Here is a 21,863-nt window from a genome sequence, read left to right as displayed (position 1 = left end):
TTTTTTTGCACGAAACTGCTAATTTTTAATGAAAAAATTGAAAAAAATTAATACTCTTGAAAAAATATAGAAATTTTTTGTATTAAAACTAGTAAAAATAATTTTATTCAGTCTTAGGCATACCTTTAGAAGTAGCGAAATGACATAATAATTTGATCACAATTGGCGCTGCTTAAAAATATAATTTTTTCGAATTAATATTTTCCAAATTCTCACAAATTTATACTATAAATACCGGAAGAATTTCAAATGTTGAGCTCGCGCTACCCCCGAATCATTTTGGAGCAATTTTCAGGCAAACAAGGGTAGATAAAATTTGTTTTCAGTATGTTCTAAGCAGTGGTGGCTGATATTTTATTTCATGAATCCAAGCCGAAATATAAGTATATTTCTTTTAGCTTCTCAAACAAAATTATTATTCGTCGAAAAACATTAAAACTTCTCCATAAAAGCTTACATATGACAAGCACAAAAATCGTTAAAAATCCTCCTTTAAAAAGGAGTTAGTATAAAATAAATGTACCCACAATATATGTCTTCACAAACAAAAATGAGAAACGTTTTTGCAAAATATTTTACATGGTGGTATGCATTCAAAAGCTAAAGGTTTTGAAATTTTGGTTATTTTTGCCAACTCTCCAAAATTACGCCACTGCTACGAATAGAGGTTAATTTTCTCCCAAAGCTTCGAAAGTTGGAAGCCTTGGGTGAGTATTTATTTCTGCTCTTAAGTTTCGTTGGAATTTTTCTTTATATAAAAAAAAAACTGTAAGAACTACTGATAGTTTTTTGTTAGAGATTTTCATCTGCGATAATAACGGCGACTATTTCTCAAAAAGAAACAACACTCTCATATTTGTTGTTTCTTTCACATAGGTGGGGAACAACTGGTTTAGACTATTTTGTAAAATTATACATTAATACAGTAAAAAAATTATCTTACTGGCCATTCCTGACCGTAAACAAATATTTCGTTTCTTGCAATATCTACTCGATTCCAAGTTAACGCCAACCGTAACTGATCAGGTGCAGGCATGTGGTGACCTGGAAAAAAAAGAAATATTTCAAAACATAATTTCTTTTGAGAAGGAATAAGATAAGTATAAGTTCACAAATTGTTGGTGAACGTTACACAAAGTTAATTCATTAAAGTTCTGCCGCAAAATGGAAGAAAAAAAACATTCATTTGAAAAATGGGGATGGACATATGGGTGATTCTTCAGAATTATGACACTTATAAAAAATTAAAAAAACAAGATTTCACAGTACTTTTTTTTTTAAAATTGGCAGTACTAATAAAATTAATCCATATATTATTGAATTGTATGAAATATACTTTGATAGCAATTTATGAAATATACTTTGATAGCAAAGTTCATAATTGATGAAGTTATAATTTTTTACGTTAAGTCTAGGAAAAAATATTTAAAACTTAATAAAAGGGACAATAGTGACAAAACATAGAAAATATTATTTTGTTTAAATGTAGTTGAGCTAAATAACCTCATCATGTATTTTTTTAAAAATTTTCGTTTTAAGAATTACTTTTTATAAACTATAAAAATGAAATGACATTTAGAAAGGTTACAGTAGTCAAGAATAAAAAAATTTTTTATTTACTTTAGAAACTCAATTTTTTTCCTTTTACTATTGAAAATTAACAATAAAATTCTAAAATTTTATAGTAAATTTTCTATAAAATGAAAAATTACTATTACGAGAAAAGTAAGGAGCCGTACAAATTACATTGGGGAACAAATTATTTATTATTTTCTATTCCATGAGTTTTTTTGAAAAGGTCATAGGTTTTTTCGCATCGCTGATTTCAAATCTGCAATCAATTTCTCTCTAGGAAGTATACTTTTTATGCAATTTAATAATATATTCATAACCAGGATGTATTAAAATTCCCTAGATTGAGTAATAGGTGCCCCAGCTTTTCTGTTACCTAGGGAATTAAATCTTTTTTTGTCTGATATGTGATACGTAATTTGTTCTTTTTGCCATAAGGAAAGGAACAGGCATGTATGCATATAAACTTATACGTTCTTTATAGGTTTGAACATTCAAACAAAAAAAAAACTTAACTAAAAATATCATTTTAAAAATGTATATACATTCGGTCAAAAAAACTAAGAAATTTTATATAAAAATGTAACATTGATGCCTATTTTTCTGTCAAGGTTTCTATCATACGAATGAAAACTGCGGAAACTAGTAATTGGTGCACCTGAGTAGTGATGTGCGAAAAACGAACGAATCGATATTTCAATCAACTGTTTTTTGTGAATCGATTAATCAAGTTCGTTTTTGAAAAAGAATCGATTCTTTTTTCTTCTTTTTTTTTGACAATATTTTGTACTTTATAAGCTTATTCAGAGTTTGTACTTATACTTACTAAACATCCGCATATGCATTTGATACAGCATTTCAGTTATACAATTGGAGCTTGGTAAAATCCTAACTCAGTCGAATAGACACAGGTCCATTCTCACTCGAGTATCATGTGAATGACAATCTGATTGGTTGAAAATATTTACATGCGAACAACTTGCCAATAAGGTACTCGTATGTGTGAGAGTTTACGCAAGCGGAAAAATCGCATCCAATGAGAATGACCCCGATGTCAACGTTAGCGCACAACCGGTTTCCGGAGGTGATTAATAAAATGAACTCACTTGAAGGATGAAGGGAATTGAAAATGCTGTTAATGCAATACGTACTGCATTCTGATTCAGGGAAAAGTATGCATCACTCTATCTTTTTTTTCCTTTCATCTACGAAATTAATAAATTCTATTGATAAACAACAATTTAAAAATGGCAACAACAACTGAAAAGCTGTCTTCTCCAGTTTCGGGTTTTCCTTTCAAATAAAAAAAGATATTAATGCTGTAAAGCTCAGATATTACTTTTCAGTCCTTTAATATTAAAGAGCGAATTTTTTCATTCATATGGTTAATTTTCAATTTGTAAATGTGAAGTAAAGCAGAGTTTTATGTTATCGTTTATTCTATGCCAAGGAGCGAGAGCCATAGAAAATGAAACCGTTGCGCTGATTGGGTAATGAACTTACGTATGAATGCAAATGTCTGATTGGTTGAAAATGAACTGAATGAGAGAAAAAGAGTCGAGAATCGAATGAACGATCCTCTGATTGGTTGAAAATGAGTTGAGTCGAATAAAAGACTCAATGAAGCCAAATGAATCGATTCTTTTGAACTGTTTCCTATCCCTTAACATTGAAATCGGCTCAAAGAGTTGAATTGAACTTCTAAACGATTCATTTGAGTCGTTTCGTATCTCTTAACATTGATATCAGCTCAAAGAGTTGATTTGGATTTCCAATCAGTTCTTTTGAGTCGTTTTCCTATACTTTAACATTGCATTCGATTCACTGAACTGTTTAAATGATTCATTTGAGCGGTTTTATATCTTTTAACATTAAAAGAACTGTTTTGTGAAACGAATCGATTCTTTTCGCTATTATCTTATTTTCTAAAATTAAAAGATACCTTCAGAGGGATGGGGGTTATGAAAAGGGACATGTAAATAAAAATTTTTAGAAAAAAAGACAGTTTTTTTTTTTTTTTAAGAAAAAGATAAAAAAAATAATTTTTTTTTTTTAGGGGTTAAAAAATTGTTTATTGCGAAAAATGTGAGTATTTAGAGTAAATAATTTTTTAATACTGGGGGGGGGAGGGATATTTTTTATTTTATTTATTTATTTTTTGTTAGGCATACTTTTAGACAAACTTATCGAATTCACATCCTCTCATTTTTTTCAAGTTTTAATTTTTTAAGTTTTGAAACGTAATTCAACTATTTACTATTTTGTTTCACGTGATACATTTTGAATTTTTTTTCATTATTATAAGTGAATGTACTGTTTTATTTTTTTACGAATATCTTTAATGTTAGTTATCGGTCTTTATATTGACAAATTTTTAAAAAAAAAAATTATAAAATTGTTGTTTCAAGCAAATTTTAACAAAAAAAGTAAAAATATTAAAATTCTAAAAAAATTATTAGTATTGCCTAGATTAGCAGTTCCCAAATGGTGCTTGGCGGAACCCTTGGGTTCCGTTTAGAATTACAGGGGTTCCACTAGTTAGTACTTTTTATAGTCACATTCAACTGGACCACCCAAGTGGAACATTCTGCTTCTGAACCCTAGAGCCCGAGATCTAGATTAACGGTTCCCAATTGGTGTTCCGGGGAGCCCTATGGTTCCGTGGAAAAGTTACAGCTGTTACACGAGATAGTACTTTTATAGCCACCCAAGTAGAACATTCAACTTCTGCCCCCTAGAGTATAAGATCTAAAAGAGTGGTTCCCAAATGGTGTTCCATGGAACTCTAGAGTTCCGTCAAGAATTGTAAGGGTTCCGCCAGTTGGTACTTTTTTTAGCCACATTCGGCTGACTACTTAACTGGAATATTCTGCTTCTGCACCCTAGAGCCCAAGATCTAAATTAATGGTCCCCAATTGGTGTTCCGTAAAGCCCTATGGTTCCGTGGAAAAGTTACAGCTGTTACACGAGATAGTACTTTTATAGCCACCCAAGTAGAACATTCAACTTCTGCCCCCTAGAGTACAAGATCTAAAAGAGTGGTTCCCAAATGGTGTTCCATGGAACCCTTTGGTTCCATTAACAGTTACGGGGGTTTAGCGAGTTAGTAGTTTTTATGGCCAGTGATGAGTTTCAAAACCTCAGATTATATTTAGATACAATCTGAGGATATGATTCTATTTAGATACAATTTATTTAACATATAACCAATAAAATAGAAACGGCATTTTTTTTAAAGAAAATATAATATTTTTAATAACAATATAATGCATAAATTATGAAGACAGGCATTCATAAAATATTGCATTGGTATTTCTCATTACACTTTTCGAATCAAAATAATTATCTTCTTAAATAAAAAAATATGTTTCCTTGATTACCATTTCCAACGTTTTTAGCAGTTTTTCTATATTTTCATTACGAAGTAGAACATAATTCGGCTTATTTTAACTTATTATTTATTTATATTATTTATTTCAAATTATTTGTTTTCAACTTAAACACTAAAATGGAATTCCTAATTAGACTAGATATAGCACAAGAGCTGAAAATTTAACTTTCGGATATTACTGATAAAACGATGAAAATTCTTCCTTCCTCTAGTTAAATACTTTAAAAATATTTTTTTAATAGGCTATAACGTTCAGTATTTCCATAAAAAAATTTATTTATAAAGTCCGGTGTTCCGCCAAAAGAAGGTTAATTATTTAGGGTTCCATAGCCGAAAAATATTGAGAGCCCCTGACCTAGATCAACTAATTCAAATACTAAAACAGTCTAAACTAATTTGCAAGACCTCCTTTTATAAAGACTCTTCTATTATAACGATCATTTTAAAAAAGAATCGATTCATAAAACCGTTCATTTTAGTGAATTGATTCTAAAGAATCGATTCATTTAAATGAATCGATTGGCACATCACTACACCTGAGTACTTGGCCAAAAAGGTCACCTCCGTAAGTTTAATAAATACAAACCGAATCAAAGGCTATTGATGTTCGTATGAGTATATTTCTTGGCATTCTTCAAATTATATAAGTATTGAAGATGCCTTAGTAAATTGTTAAATCATGTCTCACTTACCATGAGGTAATGTAATTTAAAAATAAATATAAAAAAATATTATTTTAAAAACTGGTAGTTCATATAATTGATATTGTATATTCTTTATATTTTAGAACTTATTAATAAAGCTACGTTATATATACATCTGTTAAGAGTGAAATATTCATTTCAAAGTATATTTTTTCAAAGGCTTAAAAAGGTGTTGGTAATGTCAACAGTTTTTTATAATTAAACACCTTCAAGTTTTAAATCGCACAGTAAAATATACGTTTTCTTTTTTTACACTCTGTGCGGACGAGTGTCCGCAAGTGTCATTAATGATGACGAAATTACTTTTGACATAAATGCTGTAATCGTTATAAACTTTTAAATACAAGTGATACAGCTAAAACTTATTTCGTTAGTATAACAATTATTTTTGAACACGTTAATTATTTTTTAAATAATTAATAAAGTACAGTAATGGGCATACGATAGTGCAGGTACACTACACAAGAGTTGTCCTCAGTATCTAAATACTAAACGACAAAGGAATAGTAAAAATATAAATACGTCCAAATTGGTTTAACTAATCAGGACATTGGAACAAGAATATAAAAGGGAGGAGAAAAGACAAAAGGGATGGTGGAATTTGGGGAAACTGCAGGAGGAAGGAACGATTAAATTAGAAAATATTTCTAAACATTAGAAAAATGAAGGGATAACTAGAAAGATTATTAACTAAATTCTTATAATTTTTCAAAATGTGATTGATTCCCACAAATCAAGTTCGGTACATGAAGAGCAGCGCCGAATGATATTAACAGAGGATAACTCAAACCGAAGTACTCAATACTCTCTTCAGACGAAAGAACTAAAGCTAGCTGGCGTTTTATACAAGCTTCTGGTTTAGAAGTAGTAGTGGGTGAAAAGCCAATGAATCGAATTTATTAAACCAAGAATCTTGCATTGAACAGAGACGTCAGTTGCTCCGGTTTCTGCGAAATATTTTAATGAATGGAAGAAAACTATAAACTAAAATTTGAGGATTTTCGGTAAATCTGGCTAATTTTTAAAAGTCTCAAACCGAAAAAAACTTTCAAAAAGTGATATTTTATATAATTCTTTCAATTATTTAGAAGTAGTTTTGGAAAAAAAACTGTATGAATCGAATTTATTAAGCATTAATTTTTGTACCACTAGAAAATATTTATCCGCAATGTAAATTAAATTGGCAGCTTTGATAACATATTTAAACTTGAATATTAAATTATTTAATATAAATATGTCCCTTGTGTGCTCTCATTAAGTTAATTTTGATGAATAGGCAAGTGCCAAAAGGTAGAACCTTGGACTTGCAAACCCTTCCAGATTTTCCGGATGATTTTATTTTCATATTTAAAGTGGTAGCAATACTCGTTATTCAAATTATCTTTTTGAATTATAATGATAATTATAAATGAGTTTGACCACCACTACATATAAATAATTACAATAAATATATAGAAGCGTAATTATCCTTGCACAAGCGAATTTCAACCGGAACAAATTTTAAATATATTTTTGAGTCAAATTGTTTTTCGTTTATTCTTTTACAACCACTCTGAAAATCCATTCTCGGAAAGAGTGAAACTTGGCAGGTATGCATTAACCCCTTAACTTGTGCGCTTCGAGTTAATTCGAGAGCGCTAAACAGGCCACATTGAGCACACTCGAGATAATTCGAGCGGCGTTGTATTTTATGCTGCTATAATTTTTCACACTCGAATATAATCGACAATTGAAAATAACAATGCGAAAGCTAAGAAAAAAAAAATCGTTTTACTGATATTTATTTATCATTTACATAGGATTCTAAGCTATAACACTTATTTATTCAAGAATAAATTATACAGAGATGCCAACTTGCTTCGGACAACAAATATATATTTTAAAGTGGTAGTTTATCAATTGTGATTCTTGGTTTAATTGTGAGTCGGTTGAACATATGATGAAATCGATAGGAAATTAAACATAATTGAGATTAAACTAGATTAGAATATAATAATATTTACATGGATCTGAATATTATTAACATTTACGCAAGTGAAGTAAAACAGAAAAAAGTTGAGAAAATCTATTTACATATTTACGCGAGATTGACAAAAACTGTCAATGAGAAAGAAAAGGTTATATAAGCAATAGGTAGCCCGGCAACTACCTAGTCTGAGACTCTGATACAGTGATGACCTAGACGTCCTGGTAATACCACTTTTTTCTGGTTGCTCATCATGTTAAGTTACCAGTAACGCGACCCGTTTAGGTTGCTCGCATACTGTGGTGCCGATGAATTGTCATTCTTAAAATAAAGTAGTTACTAATAATTGAGGTACCAAAGTTTTGAATTTTAGAGTAGTGACTGTTAATGGCGCCTCAGAGCAACATCTCCTAAGAAAAAGAAGGCCTCAGCACGGATCAATTCAGTAATCCGACGTAACGAACATAAACTGAGCAGTGGGTGAAAAATAAGAAAGATGTCACTACGTCCGAGCTACTAAGCTGCACAATGGAGGTAAATACGAAAATGTCATTTTGTTTGGACTACTAAAATATCAAATTTCTTAATTATGGTGACCCGTGCTGAGGCCTTCTCTTTCAGAGGTAATATCAGAGTGCGAAGCGATAAATATAGAATTAAGTGGCAATATTTTTTAACTAAATTTTTTCTGTAAGAAATTTTTTTTTAGAAATAAAATAAATATAGATGATAAAACATCAAGTATGAATTCTTAAATTAAAAGTTGAATTAAAATCGATAAGATTTCCTACGATTCGAAGAAAAATTAATCTCAACTTTAAAAACAACTTGGTGACCCGTGCTAAGGACTTCTCTTTTCTAGTAGGTACTGCTCAGAGACGATATCTGAGTACAAAGGGTTTAAAATAGAATTAGTTGGCAATATTTTTTAACTAATTTCTTTCTGCAAGAAATTTTTTAAAATAAAATAAAATAAATATAGATGATAAAACATCAAGTATGAATTCTTAAATTAAAAGTTGAATTAAAATCGATAAGATTTCCTACGATTCGAAGAAAAATTAATCTCAACTTTAAAAACAACTTGGTGACCCGTGCTAAGGACTTCTCTTTTCTAGTAGGTACTGCTCAGAGACGATATCTGAGTACAAAGGGTTAAAAATAGAATTAGTTGGCAATATTTTTTAACTAATTTCTTTCTGCAAGAAATTTGTTTAAAATAAAATAAAATAAATATAGATAATAAAACATCTAGTATGAATTCTTAAATTAAAAGTTGAATTAAAATCGATAAGATTTCCTACGATTCGAAGAAAAATTAATCTCAACTTTAAAAACAACTTGGTGACCCGTGCTAAGGACTTCTCTTTTCTAGTAGGTACTGCTCAGAGACGATATCTGAGTACAAAGGGTTTAAAATAGAATTAGTTGGCAATATTTTTTAACTAATTTCTTTCTGCAAGAAATTTTTTTAAAATAAAATAAAATAAATATAGATGATAAAACATCAAGTATGAATTCTTAAATTAAAAGTTGAATTAAAATCGATAAGATTTCCTACGATTCGAAGAAAAATTAATCTCAACTTTAAAAACAACTTGGTGACCCGTGCTAAGGACTTCTCTTTTCTAGTAGGTACTGCTCAGAGACGATATCTGAGTACAAAGGGTTAAAAATAGAATTAGTTGGCAATATTTTTTAACTAATTTCTTTCTGCAAGAAATTTTTTTAAAATAAAATAAAATAAATATAGATGATAAAACATCAAGTATGAATTCTTAAATTAAAAGTTGAATTAAAATCGATAAGATTTCCTACGATTCGAAGAAAAATTAATCTCAACTTTAAAAACAACTTGGTGACCCGTGCTAAGGACTTCTCTTTTCTAGTAGGTACTGCTCAGAGACGATATCTGAGTACAAAGGGTTTAAAATAGAATTAGTTGGCAATATTTTTTAACTAATTTCTTTCTACAAGAATTTTTTTTTAAAAATAAAATAAATATAGATGATAAAACATCAAGTATGAATTCTTAAATTAAAAGTTGAATTAAAATCGATAAGATTTCCTACGATTCGAAGAAAAATTAATCTCAACTTTAAAAACAACTTGGTGACCCGTGCTAAGGACTTCTCTTTTCTAGTAGGTACTGCTCAGAGACGATATCTGAGTACAAAGGGTTAAAAATAGAATTAGTTGGCAATATTTTTTAACTAATTTCTTTCTGCAAGAAATTTTTTAAAATAAAATAAAATAAATATAGATGATAAAACATCAAGTATGAATTCTTAAATTAAAAGTTGAATTAAAATCGATAAGATTTCCTACGATTCGATGAAAAATTAATCTCAACTTTAAAAACAACTTGGTGACCCGTGCTAAGGACTTCTCTTTTCTAGTAGGTACTGCTCAGAGACGATATCTGAGTACAAAGGGTTTAAAATAGAATTAGTTGGCAATATTTTTTAACTAATTTCTTTCTGCAAGAAATTTTTTTAAAATAAAATAAAATAAATATAGATGATAAAACATCAAGTATGAATTCTTAAATTAAAAGTTGAATTAAAATCGATAAGATTTCCTACGATTCGAAGAAAAATTAATCTCAACTTTAAAAACAACTTGGTGACCCGTGCTAAGGACTTCTCTTTTCTAGTAGGTACTGCTCAGAGACGATATCTGAGTACAAAGGGTTAAAAATAGAATTAGTTGGCAATATTTTTTAACTAATTTCTTTCTACAAGAATTTTTTTTAAAAAATAAAATAAATATAGATGATAAAACATCAAGTATGAATTCTTAAATTAAAAGTTGAATTAAAAACGATAAGATTTCCTACGATTCGAAGAAAAATTAATCTCAACTTTAAAAACAACTTGGTGACCCGTGCTAAGGACTTCTCTTTTCTAGTAGGTACTTCTCAGAGACGATATTTGAGTACAAAGGGTTAAAAATAGAATTAGTTGGCAATATTTTTTAACTAATTTCTTTCTACAAGAATTTTTTTTTAAAAATAAAATAAATATAGATGATAAAACATCAAGTATGAATTCTTAAATTAAAAGTTGAATTAAAATCGATAAGATTTCCTACGATTCGAAGAAAAATTAATCTCAACTTTAAAAACAACTTGGTGACCCGTGCTAAGGACTTCTCTTTTCTAGTAGGTACTGCTCAGAGACGATATCTGAGTACAAAGGGTTAAAAATAGAATTAGTTGGCAAAATTTTTTAACTAATTTCTTTCGACAAGAATTTTTTTTTAAAAATAAAATAAATATAGATGATAAAACATCAAGTATGAATTCTTAAATTAAAAGTTGAATTAAAATCGATAAGATTTCCTACGATTCGAAGAAAAATTAATCTCAACTTTAAAAACAATTTGGTGACCCGTGCTAAGGACTTCTCTTTTCTAGTAGGTACTGCTCAGAGACGATATCTGAGTACAAAGGGTTTAAAATAGAATTAGTTGGCAATATTTTTTAACTAATTTCTTTCTGCAAGAAATTTTTTTAAAATAAAATAAAATAAATATAGATGATAAAACATCAAGTATGAATTCTTAAATTAAAAGTTGAATTAAAATCGATAAGATTTCCTACGATTCGAAGAAAAATTAATCTCAACTTTAAAAACAACTTGGTGACCCGTGCTAAGGACTTCTCTTTTCTAGTAGGTACTGCTCAGAGACGATATCTGAGTACAAAGGGTTAAAAATAGAATTAGTTGGCAATATTTTTTAACTAATTTCTTTCTACAAGAATTTTTTTTAAAAAATAAAATAAATATAGATGATAAAACATCAAGTATGAATTCTTAAATTAAAAGTTGAATTAAAATCGATAAGATTTCCTACGATTCGAAGAAAAATTAATCTCAACTTTAAAAACAACTTGGTGACCCGTGCTAAGGACTTCTCTTTTCTAGTAGGTACTTCTCAGAGACGATATTTGAGTACAAAGGGTTAAAAATAGAATTAGTTGGCAATATTTTTTAACTAATTTCTTTCTACAAGAATTTTTTTTTAAAAATAAAATAAATATAGATGATAAAACATCAAGTATGAATTCTTAAATTAAAAGTTGAATTAAAATCGATAAGATTTCCTACGATTCGAAGAAAAATTAATCTCAACTTTAAAAACAACTTGGTGACCCGTGCTAAGGACTTCTCTTTTCTAGTAGGTACTGCTCAGAGACGATATCTGAGTACAAAGGGTTAAAAATAGAATTAGTTGGCAATATTTTTTAACTAATTTCTTTCTGCAAGAAATTTTTTAAAATAAAATAAAATAAATATAGATGATAAAACATCAAGTATGAATTCTTAAATTAAAAGTTGAATTAAAATCGATAAGATTTCCTACGATTCGATGAAAAATTAATCTCAACTTTAAAAACAACTTGGTGACCCGTGCTAAGGACTTCTCTTTTCTAGTAGGTACTGCTCAGAGACGATATCTGAGTACAAAGGGTTTAAAATAGAATTAGTTGGCAATATTTTTTAACTAATTTCTTTCTGCAAGAAATTTTTTTAAAATAAAATAAAATAAATATAGATGATAAAACATCAAGTATGAATTCTTAAATTAAAAGTTGAATTAAAATCGATAAGATTTCCTACGATTCGAAGAAAAATTAATCTCAACTTTAAAAACAACTTGGTGACCCGTGCTAAGGACTTCTCTTTTCTAGTAGGTACTGCTCAGAGACGATATCTGAGTACAAAGGGTTAAAAATAGAATTAGTTGGCAATATTTTTTAACTAATTTCTTTCTACAAGAATTTTTTTTAAAAAATAAAATAAATATAGATGATAAAACATCAAGTATGAATTCTTAAATTAAAAGTTGAATTAAAATCGATAAGATTTCCTACGATTCGAAGAAAAATTAATCTCAACTTTAAAAACAACTTGGTGACCCGTGCTAAGGACTTCTCTTTTCTAGTAGGTACTTCTCAGAGACGATATTTGAGTACAAAGGGTTAAAAATAGAATTAGTTGGCAATATTTTTTAACTAATTTCTTTCTACAAGAATTTTTTTTTAAAAATAAAATAAATATAGATGATAAAACATCAAGTATGAATTCTTAAATTAAAAGTTGAATTAAAATCGATAAGATTTCCTACGATTCGAAGAAAAATTAATCTCAACTTTAAAAACAACTTGGTGACCCGTGCTAAGGACTTCTCTTTTCTAGTAGGTACTGCTCAGAGACGATATCTGAGTACAAAGGGTTAAAAATAGAATTAGTTGGCAAAATTTTTTAACTAATTTCTTTCGACAAGAATTTTTTTTTAAAAATAAAATAAATATAGATGATAAAACATCAAGTATGAATTCTTAAATTAAAAGTTGAATTAAAATCGATAAGATTTCCTACGATTCGAAGAAAAATTAATCTCAACTTTAAAAACAATTTGGTGACCCGTGCTAAGGACTTCTCTTTTCTAGTAGGTACTGCTCAGAGACGATATCTGAGTACAAAGGGTTTAAAATAGAATTAGTTGGCAATATTTTTTAACTAATTTCTTTCTGCAAGAAATTTTTTTAAAATAAAATAAAATAAATATAGATGATAAAACATCAAGTATGAATTCTTAAATTAAAAGTTGAATTAAAATCGATAAGATTTCCTACGATTCGAAGAAAAATTAATCTCAACTTTAAAAACAACTTGGTGACCCGTGCTAAGGACTTCTCTTTTCTAGTAGGTACTGCTCAGAGACGATATCTGAGTACAAAGGGTTAAAAATAGAATTAGTTGGCAATATTTTTTAACTAATTTCTTTCTACAAGAATTTTTTTTAAAAAATAAAATAAATATAGATGATAAAACATCAAGTATGAATTCTTAAATTAAAAGTTGAATTAAAATCGATAAGATTTCCTACGATTCGAAGAAAAATTAATCTCAACTTTAAAAACAACTTGGTGACCCGTGCTAAGGACTTCTCTTTTCTAGTAGGTACTTCTCAGAGACGATATTTGAGTACAAAGGGTTAAAAATAGAATTAGTTGGCAATATTTTTTAACTAATTTCTTTCTACAAGAATTTTTTTTTAAAAATAAAATAAATATAGATGATAAAACATCAAGTATGAATTCTTAAATTAAAAGTTGAATTAAAATCGATAAGATTTCCTACGATTCGAAGAAAAATTAATCTCAACTTTAAAAACAACTTGGTGACCCGTGCTAAGGACTTCTCTTTTCTAGTAGGTACTGCTCAGAGACGATATCTGAGTACAAAGGGTTAAAAATAGAATTAGTTGGCAAAATTTTTTAACTAATTTCTTTCGACAAGAATTTTTTTTTTAAAAATAAAATAAATATAGATGATAAAACATCAAGTATGAATTCTTAAATTAAAAGTTGAATTAAAATCGATAAGATTTCCTACGATTCGAAGAAAAATTAATCTCAACTTTAAAAACAATTTGGTGACCCGTGCTAAGGACTTCTCTTTTCTAGTAGGTACTGCTCAGAGACGATATCTGAGTACAAAGGGTTAAAAATAGAATTAGTTGGCAATATTTTTTAACTAATTTCTTTCTGCAAGAAATTTTTTTTTAAAAATAAAATAAATATAGATGATAAAACATCAAGTATGAATTCTTAAATTAAAAGTTGAATTAAAATCGATAAGATTTCCTACGATTCGAAGAAAAATTATTCTCAACTTTAAAAACAACTTGGTGACCCGTGCTAAGGACTTCTCTTTTCTAGTAGGTACTGCTCAGAGACGATATCTGAGTACAAAGGGTTAAAAATAGAATTAGTTGGCAAAATTTTTTAACTAATTTCTTTCTACAAGAATTTTTTTTTTAAAAATAAAATAAATATAGATGATAAAACATCAAGTATGAATTCTTAAATTAAAAGTTGAATTAAAATCGATAAGATTTCCTACGATTCGAAGAAAAATTAATCTCAACTTTAAAAACAACTTGGTGACCCGTGCTAAGGACTTCTCTTTTCTAGTAGGTACTGCTCAGAGACGATATCTGAGTACAAAGGGTTAAAAATAGAATTAGTTGGCAATATTTTTTAACTAATTTCTTTCTACAAGAATTTTTTTTTAAAAATAAAATAAATATAGATGATAAAACATCAAGTATGAATTCTTAAATTAAAAGTTGAATTAAAATCGATAAGATTTCCTACGATTCGAAGAAAAATTAATCTCAACTTTAAAAACAACTTGGTGACCCGTGCTAAGGACTTCTCTTTTCTAGTAGGTACTGCTCAGAGACGATATCTGAGTACAAAGGGTTAAAAATAGAATTAGTTGGCAATATTTTTTAACTAATTTCTTTCTACAAGAATTTTTTTTTTAAAAATAAAATAAATATAGATGATAAAACATCAAGTATGAATTCTTAAATTAAAAGTTGAATTAAAATCGATGAGGTTTCCTACGATTCGAAGAAAAATTAATCTCAACTTTAGAATTTTTTCCCGATTAAAATTATGTGCCTAAACATACTCCGTTCGTAACGCTGTTTTGGAAAATTTTCATTTTATATACAATCTATTTTATGTCTTATTAGTTTTTTAAAGCACCCCGTGACTATGAAAAGACAATAAACTAAATAAATCGATATCTATTAAATAAATCATGTATATTTTTAAAAGTTAGTATAAACAGTTCTATTCTAAAAAAAAAGATCCTAAAAGTGATCTATAAGTTGTCGCAGTAGAACAAAAGAATTAACAATGATAGAGTGCCAGAGAAAGGAAATGAAACACTGTGAAGCATATCACGTAGCGTTGCTGGATATCCAAAAGTATCCTAAGGTCGGTGGTGGACAGAAGTTAATCTGGACATTAAAGACGTGACGACTAACATTATTTCTTACCTTTCAAAAGGGCTATTAAAACTGCTTGATCCAATTCTTGACATGGACCTTCACCCATTCGAAAGACAGTTATCTGCAGAGAAAAGAAAAAAGTAAATTGCTGAAAGGTAACTAAATAATACTGTGATTATTTATCAAGTTGATGTCAAACTTTCAAAGATGAAGGTTTGAAATCTCAAAAAATAATGATAAGCCTCAAAACAGAAATATTAAATTTAAAGGTGGTGGGAAATTTACTATTGCACACCCATTCAACAACTAAGGCTTTTGCGTAATATTGTTTCCAGTGTTAGTAAACAAAAACAGGAATTTTTAAAAGAAACAGAATTTGAATTTAACTTATGAATATGGCCATTTGTTTATTTGACCTTTAATACCTTGGGGACGGGTGATTCTTTTTATTTTTATTTAACTAATATTGGGTGCCTGGGCCGCGCAGCGGCCCCTAACCCATTCATCATGAAGTATTTACAAGTTGAATTAAAAAACATTTTGAATTATGCAGCATTTAGGTAACATTACAGAAGATCAAGCATATTTGCTTGATAAATTAAACATGATTTGATATTTAATATAAGTCATGATTTATGCAATAATCAGAAATTTTCGTGAATATAAAAAGCACAATTGATATCTAAGCATTGATTGGTATTAAATTTGATGCAATCATAGGTTGTGATTAAAATATGAAATTAAATTAATATATAAACAAGTACAGATTAAAGGGGACGGGTGATTCAGAAAAGCATTCGTACAAAATCAGGATGTAATTAAATAAAAAACGGTAACTTAAATGTAGTCGTTGCTAATTTGACAGACTTACTTTGCTTTTACTTTAATTATTGTTAGTTTAATCATATGCTAGTTCAAAGTATAACTGAATAATTTTATTTTGAACTAAAGTAATGGTGAATTAAATAATTCAAACAATTATAACCCCGCTCACAAATAAACTGCTAAAGAACTCTACTTTGGTAACCAGTTTTATATTTTTACCCTGATTGATACGGTTTTATGCTGGCACGTATTTGTGACAGTCGGCGCGAAAGGGTTAACAAATCTGTGTATTTTATTTATATGCACGAAATTCTTTGAATTGTAGTTTGATATAAATACATATCCTTTGATTCAACTACAAAAATATTTTCGCAAGCTGCAGAAATTCCAGAGTAGCTGGAATAGGTATGTGTGAAAGACAACGTACCCATTTCCCCCAAATACAAATATTGTTGCATTTAAATTGTTATTATTTTTTTTTAAAATTTACATTGATGAAATACGATAAGCGTGTTCACACTAATAAAGCTCTGTTTGTACCCCGGAAAAAAACTGCAACTATAACTAGTTGATATCAATCAAATCACGGAAATTAATGAGAAAAATTTTGTTACCACTAGTTTTACGGCTAAAAACAAAAAAGTGGTAACTACCTGTTTTCTATGTAAACTAAAAGATATTTTTGTGCATTGTGTTGTCCTCTTATGGCAAGTCCGAATATTTTGAAAGTATCTATTTTGAAACAATACTAAGGAACAATTATATTTTACTAAATCAAGTACTTACCAAATCTTTCCTTCTGACACATAGCATGAGTTCAGCATGTAATCTTTCAGAATTTTCTCTGCTTAAGTGAAAAGTTCTTTCGATTGTCGTGAGAAGCTGTTCTTTCACATCTTCCAAAAGAGAGCTAGAATGAATATATATATATATATAAGTAAGGTTGAACTCCGACCCACCCCAGGGGGGTATACGGAGATAAAAGTAAAATTATTACAATAAAATTTCTCTAAAAACTAAAGTTACAGTAAAATTTCGCCAAATGACAGTGGTGGTGATCAGTTAAAAGTGGATTAACAATAAAGTTTGACAATTAAAAACATGTGTTAAAGGCAATGAAACCCAATAGCGCCAAGATATAAAAAATCTCAATCAAAATCAAGGAAACAAGAGATAAAAAAATCTCAAAACTAAAATCAATGAAAGCTAAAAGTTCAAATAGTAAATGTCTAAAAGTAAAAGTCTGACTAGAAGTCTATGAAGTCTAAAATCAAAAGTAGATAAAAATTCAAAATGTAAGGCTAAAAGTTGATTAGTAAAAATTAACGATGACATGCTCTATTGTTGGTTCATGACTGGGGCCAGTTGATCTGGGGCTAGAATGTCCTCGAGGGTTTGTTTAATAATTTGAGTCACAATTTTCCTGCAGGTCAATATAGCGAAGAATTGATGTTTATATATATATATATATATATATATATATATATATATATATATATATATATATATATATATATATATATATATATATATATATATATATATATATATATATATATATATATATATATATATATATATATATATGACCTATGAGAGTTTAGTCGTTACAGCGAAGCAATTATCTTTTTTTTATATCGGTCGTTGAACAGTCGACACAAGTTTGGGTTTACGATAACTAATGTTCAACTCCGTAGCCTTGTAATTTCGACTCAATCTAGAGGACAAGGAAACTCCTGGATCAGTACCCCCAGAGGTATTATTTTGTTATGCGAACATGGAGGACTTTGCTACTCGACAGATTTAACGTGCATCAGTAACCGTATAATACGCGGAGAGTCTTTGGCTGGCGGGATCGAACCCACGAACTCTTGGACGTGGGCTCAGCGCCCTACCAACCAGGCTATCCCGGTCTAAGGAATTATCTTGCTAAAACTAGGTTAAATTTAAAAATAGTAAAAAAAGAAATTCTGACAGCCCATGGTATGTAATTTATTTTTTTATACTAACTGTACCGCCTTGTTTTATTTGGATAGAATTCTTATTTCAAAAAACGTTTGAGAATCAATAGATCTGTAATTGATTAAAATACTTAGCATATAGGTACTATTTAAAGAATAGTACAAACATTTACTAAGACAACAACTTGCACAAAAAAGAAAGAAAAAAGAAAAAAAAAAGACAGGATAAAAACTTTTTCAATTTCAATTTGCTTTCAGAAATAGCAAACTTAGCGAGTATCAAGAATTATAAAAATATAACGAAATTTTTTTTATTAGATAGAATTCCTACTCTAAAAAAAAATTTGTGAATGAATAGATCTGTATTTCTCGTAGTCTGATTAAAATGCGTATCTTATAGGTATTATTTAATGATAGTCTAAACATGTTCTAGGACTACAACAACAACAAAAAAAAAAAGATAGAATAAAAAGTTTTTTTTTTTTTTTACTTTCAATTAATTCTTAGAAATAATGAACTGTTTATGAGTATAAGCAATCGCAAAAAAAATTTAGTGTTATTTGCATGTAAAATTTATTTTTACTGCGGTTTTTTTTAAAAAGGAAAGTAAAAGTATAAATAAGATTTGAATCTGTTTAATTAAAATTATCAATCGCTATGTATATCAAACTAGAACCAATTATATTTGTGCGCTATAGCTATAAACAAGTCAGGAATGGCATTTCTCATTTAGATATAATAAATCTTATTTACGAACAATTCATAAAAAAGATAGTAATATTTTCTTTAAAATTTTATTCTAATGCATAGTTGTTATAGTTTTTATTTTAGCATGTTTCCCTTTTAATAAAAAGTTTCATTATTTAATCAATTGATAAACTAAATATAAATAGGATTGATAAACTAAATAAAATTTGATTCATAATAGAAAGAGTAATAGGTTAATAGGACTGATAAACTAAATAATCATAAGAATGATAAATTTAATAACAATAGAATTTATAAGCTCGAATAATAAAAAGGATTGATAAAATAAAATTTATAGAAATGATAAAAATATAATCAGAGAATTGAAAAACTACCTATCGTAAATCAAATATCATAAACTGAATGGTAATCTAAATAAAAAGAAAGGTTGATAAATGAACAATCATAGGATTGATTAACTAAGTAGTCATAGAAATGATGAATTAAATTACAATAGGATTACTAAACTACATTAAAATAGTATTAATAAACTCAACATTCAACAATAATAAGATTTATTTATTTACGAAATGGGATTGATAAATTAAATAAAATAGGGATTGATAAACTAAATTATCATATATGATTATTTAGTATATACGGTTATCGTATATACGATTAATAAACTAAATATTGTAAATTAAGTATTTTATACTTACCCCTAAACTAAAGAGCCATAGGTTTGATAAACAAAATATCTCTAGGCTTGAAAAACTAAATAGTCATATAATTGATAAACTAAATAATCACAAGATTGGCAAAGTAAATAATCAAAGGATTGATAAACTAAATTTAAATACTTCCCTGTTTACTCGGAAAGATCTCACGATTTTGTTTTCTATAAAAAATTTCATTGTTTGATAAACATTGGCAACCTACTTACGAAGATGACGTGAACCAAAGTAAAATAGGGACCCATAAGCTGAGAACACCTGTTCTAAAGTTATATAATACCTGTTATACATGCATCATGTTATATAACACCTGTTAAGCATGCCAACAGTTCGAATAGTTTCAAATGAATGCACTTACTCATAATCATGCATATAACGATGAGCAAATGCGAGAAGGTCAGCAGCTCTTCCACTTCCATCACAAATGACCACAGGAACTGGAGGCGTGTCAGTTACATATTCTAAAACTGTTCTAATAGTGTTCAGACCACCTTCTACAACTACACACACTACAGGCACTCCGCAGGCTTCCATTTCAGCTCCTATAACATACAAAAACTATTTTTCTACGAAAACACAAAAACGTTTCTCTCACACTTGTTTATCAAAAAATAATTCCATCGCACATGATATCACAATTTTGATCCTCTGCAGAGGATTGGCTCGCCTGTTTTGGCAGCCCGACGAAGTGAGCGCGAAGTCGAGCACCTTAAGGTAGAACAGTTTAACACGTGGAGTGCCATGGGAGTCAACGGTGGCCGGCACTGAGTTAGTTTGCAGCTCCGCGGGGGTCATCGGTGACTGGCGAAGTCAAGATTATTAGAAACACATAATTTTTTTAATATTATTATCGTTACTAAAATGGTTTCAAGAAACTAATGCAATATAGAACACATAATAGTTTTATTTACATACACAGAGATGCCAACTTGCTCCAGGCAGCGAATAAATATTTTCAAGTGGTAGTTTATTAATTGTGATTCTTAGTTTAATTAATTCAATTTATTAGATTTTTAATTATCACTATTTCTAAACAATTCGTAGGCTTATAGAATTCACCACTTTTTAAAGATACGTCATACGGCGGGGTATGGACGTTATGGGGGTATAATGTAATTTATGGAAATCTGATGTCATGTCATGACGAGTTTTTTATGAACTTTTGGAGAAGCTGTTTTGATCGAGACGCGAGGAGGTCGTAGAACTTTCGGATTTTCATTGGTGTCTTTTGAGTGAGTAATACCTATTTCATACTCTTGCAATCATGTATGTTTTTCTAATTCTGAATTAACTTAAGAGTATAAGTAGATGCAAGTTAAGTTAAATGATTCTGCCCGATATAGTAGCTTTCAATTTACGTTAACATCACTGCTGAAGTTAATATTCGCAATCACGCAACTATGGCTACGTATCACCAACACGGACGTGGCGGAAAGCGGCTGACTGAAAGACGTGCACGTGGTTCAACAACGGATGAGGAATGCTCGGATTTTGAAACCAAAATGGCTGAAAAGTTAGCAGACATGGGAAGGAGAATTAAAGAAGATGAAAGGAAAAATAAAGAACTACTTGAGAAACTAAATCATTTGGAGCAGTCTCTCATGTCTGTGCCCAATAGGCCCGAAATACCGACAACACCAATTGATGTCATTGATATGGAAACTTATGAAGGCGGCCAACATTTGGAGCAGACGGGGCATGAGTCAACCAGAGATTCAGAAAGCTCAACCAAAAATATTGCAGAACCCCCTTTGAAGAAGAAAAAAAAGAAAAATAATGTCAAAAAAGCTGAAGCAAATCTAATCATGACCACAAATAGTAAACATTTTTCACCGATAGATACCTTCACCTCCTTACAACCATCTGAATCTATATCTGATCTTTCATGATGAATGGGATAGGGGGCGCTGCGCGGCCCAGGTGCCCAGCTGTTTTTAAATAAAGTAAGTAAAGTAAGATGCGTCATACCAATACTGAAATCCTGACCTATGTTACTTCACGTTGACAATCAATTTACAGCCATCCAAAGATTACAGCAAGTTGCTCTTATTATTTTCATTTTCTTTCAGTTACACAAGCAAGGTGCTTGTCTCCCAGTAAAAGCCACCCCATAGACTTCTGAACTCAAACTGTTTTTTAATTTAACTTTTTATTTTATTTCATTATGTATGGGATATGGGCTTTCTGCGCTGCCCAATTTTTTAT

At 29.2% G+C, this 21,863-nt stretch overlaps 1 protein-coding gene across 1 annotated transcript in view; it reads right to left on the bottom strand.

Moving 5' to 3' along the window:
- The window catches only part of Trpm (transient receptor potential cation channel, subfamily M), a 264,967-nt gene that overhangs the window by 41,807 nt on the left and 201,297 nt on the right, over positions 1-21,863 (bottom strand). The window contains exons 7-10 of the mRNA XM_087151134.1: positions 20,017-20,200; positions 17,063-17,186; positions 15,500-15,572; positions 944-1,044 (exon numbers count right to left, since the gene is read on the bottom strand). Coding sequence (XP_087007260.1) covers positions 944-1,044; positions 15,500-15,572; positions 17,063-17,186; positions 20,017-20,200 — 482 coding nt within the window. The remainder of the gene's footprint in view (positions 1-943; positions 1,045-15,499; positions 15,573-17,062; positions 17,187-20,016; positions 20,201-21,863) is intronic.

Source organism: Parasteatoda tepidariorum, chromosome 9 (assembly GCF_982258835.1).
Source record: "Parasteatoda tepidariorum strain Cologne lab strain chromosome 9, Ptep-v5.0, whole genome shotgun sequence".
Taxonomy (NCBI): domain Eukaryota; kingdom Metazoa; phylum Arthropoda; class Arachnida; order Araneae; family Theridiidae; genus Parasteatoda; species Parasteatoda tepidariorum.
Note: the sequence above shows the minus strand (reverse complement) of the source record. Positions and strands in the feature narration are given on the sequence as shown.